The sequence below is a fragment of the Strigops habroptila genome, chromosome 4, assembly GCF_004027225.2.
Source record: "Strigops habroptila isolate Jane chromosome 4, bStrHab1.2.pri, whole genome shotgun sequence".
Classification (NCBI taxonomy): Eukaryota; Metazoa; Chordata; class Aves; order Psittaciformes; family Psittacidae; genus Strigops; species Strigops habroptila.
In genome coordinates this window covers 56,474,450-56,487,615 of record NC_046358.1, presented here as the reverse complement: position 1 = coordinate 56,487,615, position 13,166 = coordinate 56,474,450, and the positions used below count along the sequence as shown (strand labels likewise).

The window sequence follows — 13,166 nt, the reverse complement described above, 5'->3', positions numbered from 1 at the left end:
GCCCCCAGACAAAACCTCCAAAACTTCAGAACGTCTCATTAGGCATAAATTAATTTTCCTTAGGCTATGAAGCTTTCATTCAGGAAAGGGTAAGGGCCAGTGAAGTTCTCACTTTAAACTGACTTTTGTGAAAGATACCTTGGGGGAGGTGGGGTGGGGTGGTTTGGATTTTTATTGTTATTTCTTGGAAGTTCCTAGTCTCTTTTTCTGTTTCTGCTGAAACATATCTAGTTTCGGTAAGGTGACTTTCTGCTTTTTAGGCATTTAGGATGCAGAATGGTAGAGAGAATCTAGAAATAACTCTTAGATAAGAGATTCAATCCATTGAAAATTCCAGGTACAGCTTGAAGTTAAGAACATCTGTAAAGTTCTATTGGTTACGTTAGGTAACTATGTCATGTTTCTCATGCAGGTTTCTTTTGGTATTTGGACCTAGCTCAGTTGTGCAGACAGGGTGTGCCAGTCTGTGTCCTGTACTTGTCTCTGCTGAGGTGTTTCCTCGTGTGGAGATTTTGGCCAGTGATAGATTGCACGGCAGTAACGTGCACTGTTCACAACTGCTTTTAACTACTTTTCCCAAGGACTGGCTTAACTTGGACATGTGACAGCGGTTGCCAGAGTGGAGAGACAATGCTGCCTATCCCTTTCGGTGTGTGAGCAGTTGGCCAGTGAGCTTTCCTTGCCCCTACCAGCCTGTCTCCTTGCCTTGGTGATGTGTTTCATTTGTCCTTGTTCAAACTCACAGAGAAGGTTGGATATTTCCCAGTGCCCTTACTGTTTTTTTCCTGCTATTCCTGACAAGATCTGCTGATTTATGAGAGATGTGTTTAAAATCTCTCCATTTGGTGTCTTCCCTGAGTTATACAAATAAAGCAATGCTTTTGTCTAAGTCAGCAAAGCTGTGGCTACATCAAGTGCATTCATATCACAGCAAACATTTCAAATTAATCTTTCATGGCCAGTTAAAATGTAGTGAAGATCTGAGAAACTAACTAGCAGAATGTAATAAAAACGTTTGCAGTGAATATTCTATATGCATCCAGTTTATACATGCTAAAAATAGTCATCTTAAATATCAAATTATCTTGGTGCTGATAAAGTTACAATGAGAAATGCCTTTGAGAAGTACAAACAGAAGCTTTATCTATAGCCAGTAATATGCAGCAAAACAAAACTAGTTTCCCTAGTGAAAGCCTCACAAACTTTGTTGTCACTGCTTAATAGTTTAAATAAATAAAAAAAAAAAAAAGCTTTTGTTTATTTCTTATTTTTCCTTCCCTTCTTTTTATTCCAGTAAGTGTTGGCTTTTGAGTATGGTCCCTTTGTCCTCCAATAAAACCTTGAGAGGAAGATGGAACTTGTGAACTCCAGGCTTATTGTATTTAAGTTCAGATGACAATCCTGTTGTTGGGCAGTTTTGCATAAAAAGGGCAGTTCAGGTTTTTAAACTCTTACAGGGACTTTTTTTTTTTCCTAAGATGCAGCAGTTTATAACTTTCTATTCAGTTGTATACATATCCTCATACATACACAGAAGAAAGGTTGCTATTTCAAGTTAGCTTCTAACTATTCACTGAGAGATGCTGTTTCATTCACATGAGGAAACTAGTTTGATTTTTTTAACACTATCCTTACAGTTTGTTTTGTACTAGCACAATTTTAATTATGCCTCTAAAAACAATAGCAAATATTTGCAACAGTAACTCAGCGTTACAACAAAGCCTTCTGTCCATGAGTCCTCTCAAGTCTCTGATGTTGATTTCATGAGCCCGTCCTTTGAAATCTCGGCAAATGGAGTTTGGAAGCACAAACTGTTACGCTATTGACTCATTCATCCTTAGAATTAAGTCTTTTCCTCAACAACTCTCTCTGAGTCCTTGTCCCTTTATATTGATGAACCAAGCTCCACTCCAGTGAAACAAATCTTCATGCAACATCATAGTAAAAAAAAGATCTGTTAATTCATGTAATAAAAATTACTTAAGCAAAACAAGGTGTTAAATATCATGTGAATACAGTGGCTCTCCTTAGTCACACTTCTTATTGGGAAGATTATTGTAAGGTAAGCAGTAGCTTTATAAAGGTAATACAGGCTGTCTTACTGATAACACAAGCTGTGTCCTCAGGGAAACATCATACATTCCAGCATATTTCAGGAAATTTCATAAATTTCAGCATATCTCACATCTCAGACATGTCTGCTTCTCAGGATGGGACTTTGTTTTAAAGGAAATGTATTTTTGGTTTTCCCTGCAAGCACATGGCTTTGTCTCTTAGGTAAATTATACTGTCTCAGAAAAAAACCCCATCATCTGATTCATTAGTGCTACCCTAAATCTCGTGGGGCTTATTTAAACAGTCAGCTCTTCTTTAACATATTTTTCTAATGGCATGTGTGCTTTCACTGCCCTTTTTTAACCTTGCGACTCCTAGAGTGCTATCCATGGATAAAGTATGAATATATTCCCTAGGAAGTCATTGTCATTTTCTTTTGAGCTTGGCAGTGTGTTTTTTTTGTTGTTTTGGTTTTTTGGTTTTTTTACCTCCCCATTGAGATACATAAAGGTTTAGAAGTCAAGCCTGGATCAGTGACCAGAATGGAATTCTAGATGCACAGAAGGCTATGCAGAAGATACACATAATGCTGTTTGAAGTCATTGTTAAGCATTGCTGGGATTTATGCTGAGAAGAGGAAATCCTTGAAAGTGGTACTGGAAGGGAGATATGATATAATATATTTGAAATGTAGAACTATATTCAGGCAGTATTTTAGCAACCTGAAAAATAGAAAAGAAGCTGCATGAGTTAAATAAAAAGTAGAAAAACTTAGGGTTTGGCAATTTATGCATTTATCATATGCTTTTTGAAAATTTCTCCAGAAAATGTAATGAATGTGATTTTGATTCTTCTTTTGATATATTGTTACATTTCTTTTTCTTCTTTTCTTTTTTTAAGGAATCCAGAATGTACTCAGCTTATTCTGTGCTGTGCTTACAGAAAATAAGGTTCTCTTTCACTCAGCAAGTTTTCAGAGGCTCAGTGATGCCTGTAGGGCTCTGGAGTCTTTGATGTTTCCCCTCAAATACAGGTGAGTGCTGTTTTGATTCTTTGAACTCTTTGACTAATTTTATAACCCATTTTATAACTTATATTACATTATCCTTAACAGAAGGAGCTATGCTATGTTTGTTCAAATAAGCAGAGGTTTTCATAATCATATATACAAGTCCTAGTCTGTACACATCATTAATAAAAATCTGATTGGATCATGACAGTGGAAATAATTAAAGGAGAAATATCCTACCTACAAATACAATAGAAACCCTAGTCAAAACGTCAGTTGGATGGTGAAACCTGACAGTGGTGATTCATGAGTAAATGCATGGAAAAGATATTGAGGAGATCTAATAATAGCCTGCGATAAGAGGAGGTGTGTGGCAGCAAAACAAGAGACTGGAGTCATAAATTGTAACAGGGGAGAGGGAGGCTTCTGACTGTACACAGGGAAAACGTGTTTGATTAAGAGGATAACTAAGCAGTGGAACAGAGCCTAGGGAACTTCCATCCCTGTAGGTTTTCGGGACCCAGCTGGGCAAAGCCCAGGATAATGTGATCTGGATTCAGTCTTGACCCTGCTGTGAGTTGTAGGTTGGACTAAATGATCTCCTGAGGCTCCTTACAAACCAAAAGATTCTGTGGTTTTAAGATAATAGCTACACTACCTTGTGTCACAGTTTTAAGTCACTGACAAATATTCACCAGAGAATGACTTAAAAATAACAAATTGGCTCTAAAAAGCTACATCTGAATCCACCATTCTGAAATGGAATACTGAATGTCAAGCTATTTGGGTTTTTTTAGAAGACATTTAATTCTGACTTCTCCGTTTCAAAAGATGCTTGTATTTTAATAGCATGCTTTTATTTAAAATATTTCAGAGTTGGGCTTAATTTTTAAGATAGAATAAGAAGGGAAAAAATGGAAAGTGAGTTCTGGAATATGTTTCTTAATGCTAAAATAGTCATGATTGTAATTTTTTAATAACTAAATTAGGCATTGAAATGTGTAAATAAATTTAGATCCTGATTTTCATGTTGCTCTGATGAAAACACTAATTGTTTTTAAGTTGTTAAATCAAGTAAACAATATCTGAAATACAGTGTTCTATACATAATGTTTAGTTTTGCTTTTTCAAGCAAAAGATTTCATTTAAAGATTTCTTATTAATGATATTTTACAAAAGGCTGAATTGTAGGTGTCTGGCCAAATCCAAGCCATGTTTTTAAAATGAAGTTATTATCCATAACTTCAGTGTCCCTAGTTACCTATAAGTTGTGGACAAATATAATGTCCATGTAACATAAATGTTACAAATATAAATAGGCTTCTCTTATTTTGCAAAATACATTTGTTTACAATAAATTGTAGAATCTATAATACAATGATTTCTGGAGTTTACATGACACGTTCTTTTAATAGCATGTCACTTTATAAAGAAGTATTTAATATTTTCATTTTTTAAATGCCTTAAAAATTATTTTTAAAAATGCCATTTTATAAATGCCTGAAAATACAGGCATTTATAGTAAATTTAATACATAACAGGAGGATTTTTTTTTCTCAAGAAAAAAGGGTGCCCTATGTGAAAAGATAGTCAGAAGCTTTTATTTTATTTTGTTTATTCTTTTCACAGTTATCCCTATATTCCAATTCTTCCTGCACAGCTATTGGAAGTTCTCAGCTCACCAACACCTTTCATAATTGGCGTACATTCTGTCTTTCGCAATGACATTCATGAGCTTGTAAGTATGTTTACCCAGCAATGTGTATAGTCAGAATGTTATTGGTCATGTTTAGTTGAAGAGATATTTATATGGACAATTCATATATGTTTAAAATATTATTATAGAAAGCAAGGCAAGATAGTTAGGAGGAGAAAAATGGAAAAGCATAAATTCTTTTTTAAATATATTGAGACTATAAAATAGAGAGGGAAATTATTCTAGTGCAGGATGGGAAGGAATGGTTCCATTTACAGCTTTGTCATGTGCTTGGAGAAACTGAACCAGGCTACAGAGGTGTTTAGAAACCTGTAATTTTACATACAGTTGTCCTCACCATGTCCTTTCGCAAACAACCTTTTATATATCTCAAATCACTGAACACAGACCTGGAACATCCAGAAACAGAAGTCAGTTTTGAAAGTTTGTCCCAATTTAACTTGCTTTGGTTTCTGTTCTTTTTTCATGGCCAGATTGAGTAATATAAAGTATTTGGAGTATTTCCTTTATCAAAAACATTCTATACATTAAAGTTAGTACTGGTTTATTTATTTAAACTTATGTACAGAACATGAAATTTGAACTGTTGTGTCTTTAAACTGTGCTCACAGTATGCACTGCTGATGTGTTTCTTCCTTACAGTTAGACGTAATCATAGCAGACCTGGATGGAGGCACAATTAAAATTCCTGAATGTATTCATCTTTCTCAGCTGCCAGAGCCACTGCTACATCAGACTCAAATGGCGCTTTCTCTAGTATGTTTTGATACAAACCCCATTTTCCACTCTCTCACCTTTTTTAAAAAAAATATATAAATGATTTTCAGTAGTAAATCACTTTCAAACACATTGGAAATGAGATTTAAAACTATGATTCATGGCAACATTCCTAGTTTTAGAAGAATTTACTATCTAAAGTTAAAGTTAATCACTAAAATAAAACAATAATGTTTTTTCACTATTCAAGAGGTAGGTAGTGATTTTTCCTTCCTAATAGTGACTTTTTAATAAGAGTTCAACATCGGTATTTGAGCAGCATTGTTACCATTCAGTTTAGCTGCTTTTCTGTTTTTATAAATTCTTTTCAACTGTACATTTTCTTGAAGTTTAACAAATGCATCAACACTAAAAGTTTATTTGTATGTTACCCCTATATCAATAGGGGTATGATATGATTGATTCTATGTAAGAGAATACCAAAAATGTAGTTTGTGTTTTTACTATCATTGTCATAAATTAGAAACTACCTTATTTGGAGGCTTATGAACAAATCTTCTTATCTTAAAGAGAATAATTTTCTGCCTGTTAATATGTTTCAGATCAGTCAGCTCTAAAATCCTCAAATATGACTAGCTTCATTGAATGTAATACAAATTTTTCATAATGAGCTCACTTATAGAAACCTGTAGCTGAGAAATGAATCCTACTTTTATTTCCATACAGTCTTCATAATTGAACTCAGTCTATTATTTGAGATCCTTACTATCAGTGAGTATTAATCCGAGAAATAAGAAAAAAATTATCCTTTCCTCAGCAAAATGAGGGAAAAAAATTTTGTTTAAAAATTTCTCTAGGTTTTGCATCCTGATTTGGAAGCAGCAGATTATGCATTCCCTCCCCCACGAACAGCTTTATCACACTCAAAAATGCTGGTAAGATTTCTGTGTTATGTCTGACTTAAGGAGAAAACTGTTGAAATTTTAGACTAACTTCTTTTTAAGAATTTCTACTTTGTGTTTTATTTTCCATATACATATTCTTTATAGTATTATTGGTGAAGCAAAGAAATGCCATTGGACTTTGCATTCTGCCCTCTAATAGCATTGTAATAGGATGGAAGTTTTTATAAACATACTTGTATTAATATGGAAGTACCTTATTTTCTTTAAATAAGAAAGTTGAGTTTTTAAGATTAAGTTAAGTCTGTTCTTCCTCTGTTTCATAGGCCAGTATAGCTGCAGAATTTTACAGGAGTAGACAAAGAGGTCTTTTTATCCATTTCTATAAATATTAAAATCAACTTCTCTTACAGACACACCCAAACTGTTCAGAAACATCAAAAATGTCATTCAAGATTTAGATTTTTAGACTGAATTTGAGTAAAGATAGGAGTGGTAGCTGTGTCAGCAAAACATAATTCACTGGTTTTACAATAATAATGATAATTCACTGGGTTTACAATAATAATGATAATTATTATACGTTGTATGCTTGGACATATTGGGAAAGGTGTTATATGTTTTTTAACCACACATGGTTAAATGGCTTTAATGAACCCCAACCTGAATGAAACTACATGTAATTGTCTATACTAAAAAAAGTCTGTAGAAAGTTTTCTAATAAGATCTAATTAATTTAGAGTAATAGTAGTTATGAATCCATGATAACTTAACAACTTGGTAAAGTTGCTGGTTTTAGCTTGTAGGAGTGTATAGAACTGAACTTGAGTCAGTAGTCCAGACTAAAATCCAAAAGCTAATTCAGTTGAAGAACACATGTTGGTTTTTTTGTGTAGGTGTATTTGAAAACATAAAACTCTTCAGTTGCACAATATATTTGTTGTACTTACTTCTTGCATTAAGATTTTTTTTTTTCATTAGTGAAGACAGGGAATGTCATCCACTTAACTAACGGCAGGATTCAGCTAAGATCACACTTTGAATAGTGAGGTTATAAATAAATATAATTTTGTATCGAAATAAGAATTTTGTTATATCTGAAAGAAACAACCATGTTTTCAAGTAGTCAAAAAAGTTGGGGTACAAATGTGCCTGTTAAAATCTTGGACACAAAGAAAATGAGAATCTCAGTAGTGAGTCCCTCCAAAATTAAGTTACAAATACAATAAAAGTTATCATGTTCCAGTGAAGAATATAGAGACATCTAGTAAAATATGCCAATAGGACAGCTCCATAGAATCTTACATATACCTAAGTTTGTTTCTTTAAAATGTCATTGCAAGCTTTAACTTAGGTCGTATTTACTTGAATAGCTAATCAGCTGTTTACCTGATTATTTCATCTAATATTCTTTGCTGTGTGTAACTTTTAAAGTTGGAGTTTGTTTAAAAGGTTCTTTAAGACACCATAAAACAATTTTTAGGACCTCAGGTTTTAAACATGGCTGTAATCTGTGAAGGTACTTGAGCTAACATAAAGTAACATGAGTGACGCAGGATTTGATCACAGTCTTTGCATCTGGGCCAGCTGGAGATGTCCCTGCCCCAAGTCTGCCCCCAGCTGTTCACATCATTTCCATTAATTTGTCAATGTCTGTGTAAGCACCTTCTTACTCATTTAAATCAAAATAAACCAGGGCATTAAAGATCTACCACATCTTTAAAGATCCAGAACCCTACCTTATTTTGGCAGCAGGAGGTTGGCAAGTGAAGACATGAGTTCGAAGAGTCCTAGACAAGCAGCCGAGCAAACTTTAGAGCAGTCTCCTCAACTGGCAGAGCCACAGCGAATGGCTGTAGTGATGCCTGCAGTGCTTTTAGCTTGGTTCCCCCAGCAGCAGCAATGCCAGCTTAGGCTCCTAAGGTTGCTTGCACCCCTGCCCACACCAGTGGCACTGCTTGTGTAGTGCTGCAGAGCCATACTTATTTTAAGGGGTAAATCCAGGCTAAAGTACGCTCTTTCCTTTATTTAGCAGCAGTTTTCTCCTATGGCAGTTCTTTCATGTGGTTCACCACATGACCACCCCATAAGCTGCACTTGCATCGCCCAGAGGCTGTTGTGCAGGCATAGAGAAGATCAGCAGGAGTAAAGAGTTGAATATGTGCTAAATCTGTCATTGCTGTCTGAGGACAGGTCATTGAAACTGTAGCCTCACATTAGAGAACTTCATATGTGTACAAGTATCTGCCTATGCTACACTGCTACATTGTTTGATGAATTTGTAGGCACTTCTCAGATGGCTTTATATCAATGTGTGGAAAACTTTAAAATGCAAAAATGTTTTGATAGCATATTCAATTACTGCTTACAGGACAAAGAAGTGCGAGCAATCTTTCTTAGGCTATTTGCACAACTTTTCCAAGGATACCGGTCATGTCTTCAGCTGATCAGAATCCATGCTGAACCAGTAATTCATTTCCATAAGGTAAAAGAAAAGTAATTATGTATATTTAGGTAGTGTCATGTTACTCCCACGAGCTTGCCTTTTGAACAAGTGTTAAAGTTTAAAAAAAATAAAATTAAATAATCTGCATGTGGTAAGCATAGCATTCTGACATAGCACTATATCAGTGCATTTTAGCAGGACTAATTGGAAGGACAGTGATGAAATGTGGAACAGCATTAATATTAAAATCGAATACAAATAAACATGAGGAATCATTATGGAATTTTGAAAACATATGTACTGAATTAGAATACTATACTTGGAAGTACTAGTTTTCTATTTTGTTATCTGTGAGATATATAAAATGTGTGCATCGAACTTCCTGTTCACTCCTGAATTTAGGTGTAAAAAGATATAAGCTAATATAAAAGATTTCATTACAAAGTACCACGTATTAGTAAAAGCTGGCAAAAATATTTAACTGCCAGTACATAACTAATTGACTGTAGTTTTGATACTGATAAAAGACATGCATTTATTTTCTATCTTTATTGCAGGCAGCCTTCTTGGGCAAACGAGGCTTAATTGAGAATGACTTTCTAACCAAAGTGCTCAATGGAATGGCATTTGCTGGTTTTGTGTCAGAAAGGGGTCCTCCTTTCAGAGCCTGCGATCTTTTTGATGAGGTGAAAACTATTCCTATATTCTCAAGTAAATTAAAATGTACCTATGATATTTCAGCATGTAAAAAACTATTGAAATGCTTCTGTATCCTCATTGTTTATTATATAAAGTTTATATTAATCTTTTCAGTGCTCATTTCTACTAAGTATACATTTCCAGCTTAGTTCCATAAAATTATGCCATGCTTACATGTATGAAGTTAAACAGATGTATAAATCATGGTAAGGCTGTTCCTATTGTCGGGTTTGGAACTTCATAATGCGTCACATGTGCTAGTACAGAATTATTTTGAGTAATTTAATTATATTCTTAGAAACATTGAAAAAAGTAATTGAGAAATATTAAATTAAAAACATACCCAAGAATATAAACTGGGGCAAACTTTTTTTTTTTAAGTAATGCCATATTTTTACTGTTCTGGCTTTTATTTGAATGTAGAATACAAATAGAGTTTGGTATTAATTCTGCTTAGTAGTAGTATATATGAGAAATATGGATTGTGGTATTAGAAATGTTAAAGGAATGCCTTAGGTATGTAGGAATTTCTGTGTTTGGTAGGACTATAAAGTCTGGTAACAGAAGCTCTATATGAAAGTGAAAATAACTCATGTTCCAGAGCAGTGTGACATTGCACATTTTCCAGTGTTCAGTTTTCTTTGCTCAATTTCAATTTAAGATTAACATTTCATAATTTAAATACAAAAGAAATTATTTTTAGTTGAATTGTCAACTTTTTTTTTTTTTTAAGTTGGTAGCCTTTGAAGTTGAAAGAATTAAAGCTGAGGAGGGTAATCCACCAAAAATAATAAAGCATGTTAGAGAACTTGCAGAACATCTCTTCAAAAATGTAAGTTTACTCTATCTGCTGCACTTCTGAAGTTGAGACAGTAACATTGAAACTTCTTACTTCTGAGATTAATCCAGTATATGAAAATGAAAGTGACTGCTTGTGTTAGTCATTGTCTGCATTATGACAGAAGAGTTTGGAACTTGAAATGTCATCAGTTTTGTACATGCGATATGCATGTGGTGGAAGTTCAATATAGCGATATTGATTTATTAATGCTGATATTGATTTGTGTATAGGTACTGCTACTTTTCTTTTTTAAGTCAACGTTCACATAATGTATATCAACTGTTATATTCTCTGCTGCAGCCTGTCCATGCCTCTAAACAGTTTTCCACATGAAAACTGTACATCTAGTTTGGTATAATATGTATTTTCCAGACCTTTTTTGCTGTGCAGCCCAGTCCCCACAGTTTGTGTGCTCAGCAAGCACTCTTTCTTACATCCTGTTTCTTGAACTCTAGGTTTCCTGGAATACCATTTCCAGTTTCATTCTTGCCTTCCTGCATGCTCCTTTACGTTACATGGTGCTTCTCTTTCCATTCATTAGATGATTTTGTGGGTTTTCTTTGTTGTTCTCTTTTTTTTTTTTTTTTTTTTTTGGCATCAGCTAATCTCCCCCACACACACATACTTCCTGCAGTTTTTCAGACTCCATAGAGCAGTATCTACTACATAGTCGGTTAACATCTTTATCACCCTTTCTATTCTGTATCCCTCTTCCCCAAAACTATGATTTATATCTACATTTCTATTAATACCCAACAAGAATTACCAAGTACTGTTATGTCCTGGGGTGTTTTGGGGTTTCTTTTGGGTTGTGTGTGTCTGTCTTCCCCTCACCCCCCATGAATGCCTTTAAGGATTTTTTCACTGTCACTGTAATTTTTGTTTGGGGTAAAATTAGTGTCTTTTCCATAGGAAAGAAAAAAATTAACAACCAGTGCATTCGACAATCTTTTTTGACAGTAGATTTTGGATGGAAAAATACATCTATGTATTTCAAGTAAATTAAATGTGTAAATAGTAAGGTGTGTTAAATGAGGTTAGTCTGGCTTTAATATTGTCCTTAGTTGCAGAACTTGTATGTTTGTCTTCACATGCACCATCTCTCTTTTCCTCTGAAATTGCCACATGACTTATACTTTTTTTTTTTTTTTTAAGAAAATAATTGATACACATCTTAATCTACTTTGTTGACAGCAGTCATTAGCAGAGAAAGCAAATACATCACTGTGGACTAAAACCATTTCAGATGTAACAGTGTGTATGAAATGTTGTCTCTTGTCTGTATGTGGTATGGCATACTTACTGGAGCATCTTAACACTGTTATCCTTACACTGACACTTCAGAGTTAGAGTATGTATCTTGTGGAAAATGAAGAGAAACATCAGGCATCAGAATTTTTGTTACATAGGTTCATTTAATCCATGAGATTTCATTTGTAAGAAAATATTATTTATTTGATGGTATATCTCCTCATTCTAGAGCATTCTCTTAATGATGAATATTGACGGAATCATCTTCTATTTTCTACTTAGAATGAAAGGGCCTGTAAAGCATAAGTAAATGTGCATATGTGCAACTTTGTATTTCTATTATTTCTTAAAGTCAGTGTCAAAACTAATTCATTTAAGTCTTTTCTTACAATGAGATTTATTTATGTCATTATGATGGACTTCCTACTTCACTACCACTAAGTAAATGGCTTAGTGCATTTACAAGTCAGATTTTTGGTAGTTATGCGTACACCTATCTTTTGAATAAAGCACTGTGAGGAGTAACATTGCTTCTGTAAGTTAGGCATAGAGCTGCCTGATTTTAAACTCATTGCATGACATATTTTGACATCTTGTGCCACAATTTTAATAGTCATCATATTGTAGCTGTGGCAGTCTAGATACATAATGGAGACAAGGTTTGTTAGGGAGAGATAATGTTTGTTTTAGTCTAGCTGGTACAAGTGGAAACTCCAGACAAGTTTTTGGCATATACTGCTTTAGTAGTTGAAGACATTAGACCTACATTCCTCATAGCATATACAGCTGATATTACATTTGTGATGTCCAAGATTAAAGTAACTCTTTCTTTATATTTCCTCTGGATCTCTCTTCTCCATGAAATGGAATGTAGAATAGTTACACTCCCTTTCTGGCTTTTCCTGCTATATGTCATCTATGTCATCTGTTACCCCCTGCTGAGATTGCGTTCCCTTTCTCTGCCTTGCTTCTCTTGGCATCTGCTGCTCTCATCCTCCTAGCTACTCCTAGCTAGATTTTTGGCTTGTTGCATTAAACTTTCCTCTGCAGAGAATTTGTATGGCTAAGTAGCCAGTTTGTTTTGACTGCTATTTCTCAAGTTGATGCATTTGATCTCTTTGTTGCCTTTTGCTCCCTTAAACGAAAATATCAAGCTGACTCCTTTTTACAGGTTTTGTTGCGAGCTAGTTGTGCTTGTACAACAGAAACCTAACTGAAGAGCACTATTTGGCAGTGGTACATAGCCAGTAATAAGTAATAGCATAGAGTCAAGTTGGATAACAGTAAATTAAAACACCGTCAATGATAACCCCTGGTATATGAATGAACAGCTGAAAAGATCCTATTTTGTTTGATCGTTACACTCCCCAAGATGTGAGATGTGATCCTGTGAATGGTGGTAGAATCCTTGTGGATCTCAGCTGTCTATTGGAAAAGGTACAGGCTGAAGCCAGGAGTTAAAAAAAAACCAAACAAAAAACCCAAAACCAAAACCACAAATAGGAAAGATTATCAACCATTTGAGGGGA

At 34.5% G+C, this 13,166-nt stretch overlaps 1 protein-coding gene across 5 annotated transcripts in view; it reads left to right on the top strand.

The window, feature by feature from the left end:
• Nucleotides 1-13,166, top strand: part of SBF2 (SET binding factor 2) — a 305,339-nt gene that overhangs the window by 189,593 nt on the left and 102,580 nt on the right. For all 5 annotated transcript variants that reach the window (XM_030483971.1, XM_030483973.1, XM_030483974.1 and 2 more), the window contains exons 11-17: nt 2,956-3,088; nt 4,694-4,802; nt 5,424-5,537; nt 6,356-6,433; nt 8,772-8,885; nt 9,404-9,532; nt 10,279-10,377. In XM_030483971.1, coding sequence (XP_030339831.1) covers nt 2,956-3,088; nt 4,694-4,802; nt 5,424-5,537; nt 6,356-6,433; nt 8,772-8,885; nt 9,404-9,532; nt 10,279-10,377 — 776 coding nt within the window. The remainder of the gene's footprint in view (nt 1-2,955; nt 3,089-4,693; nt 4,803-5,423; nt 5,538-6,355; nt 6,434-8,771; nt 8,886-9,403; nt 9,533-10,278; nt 10,378-13,166) is intronic.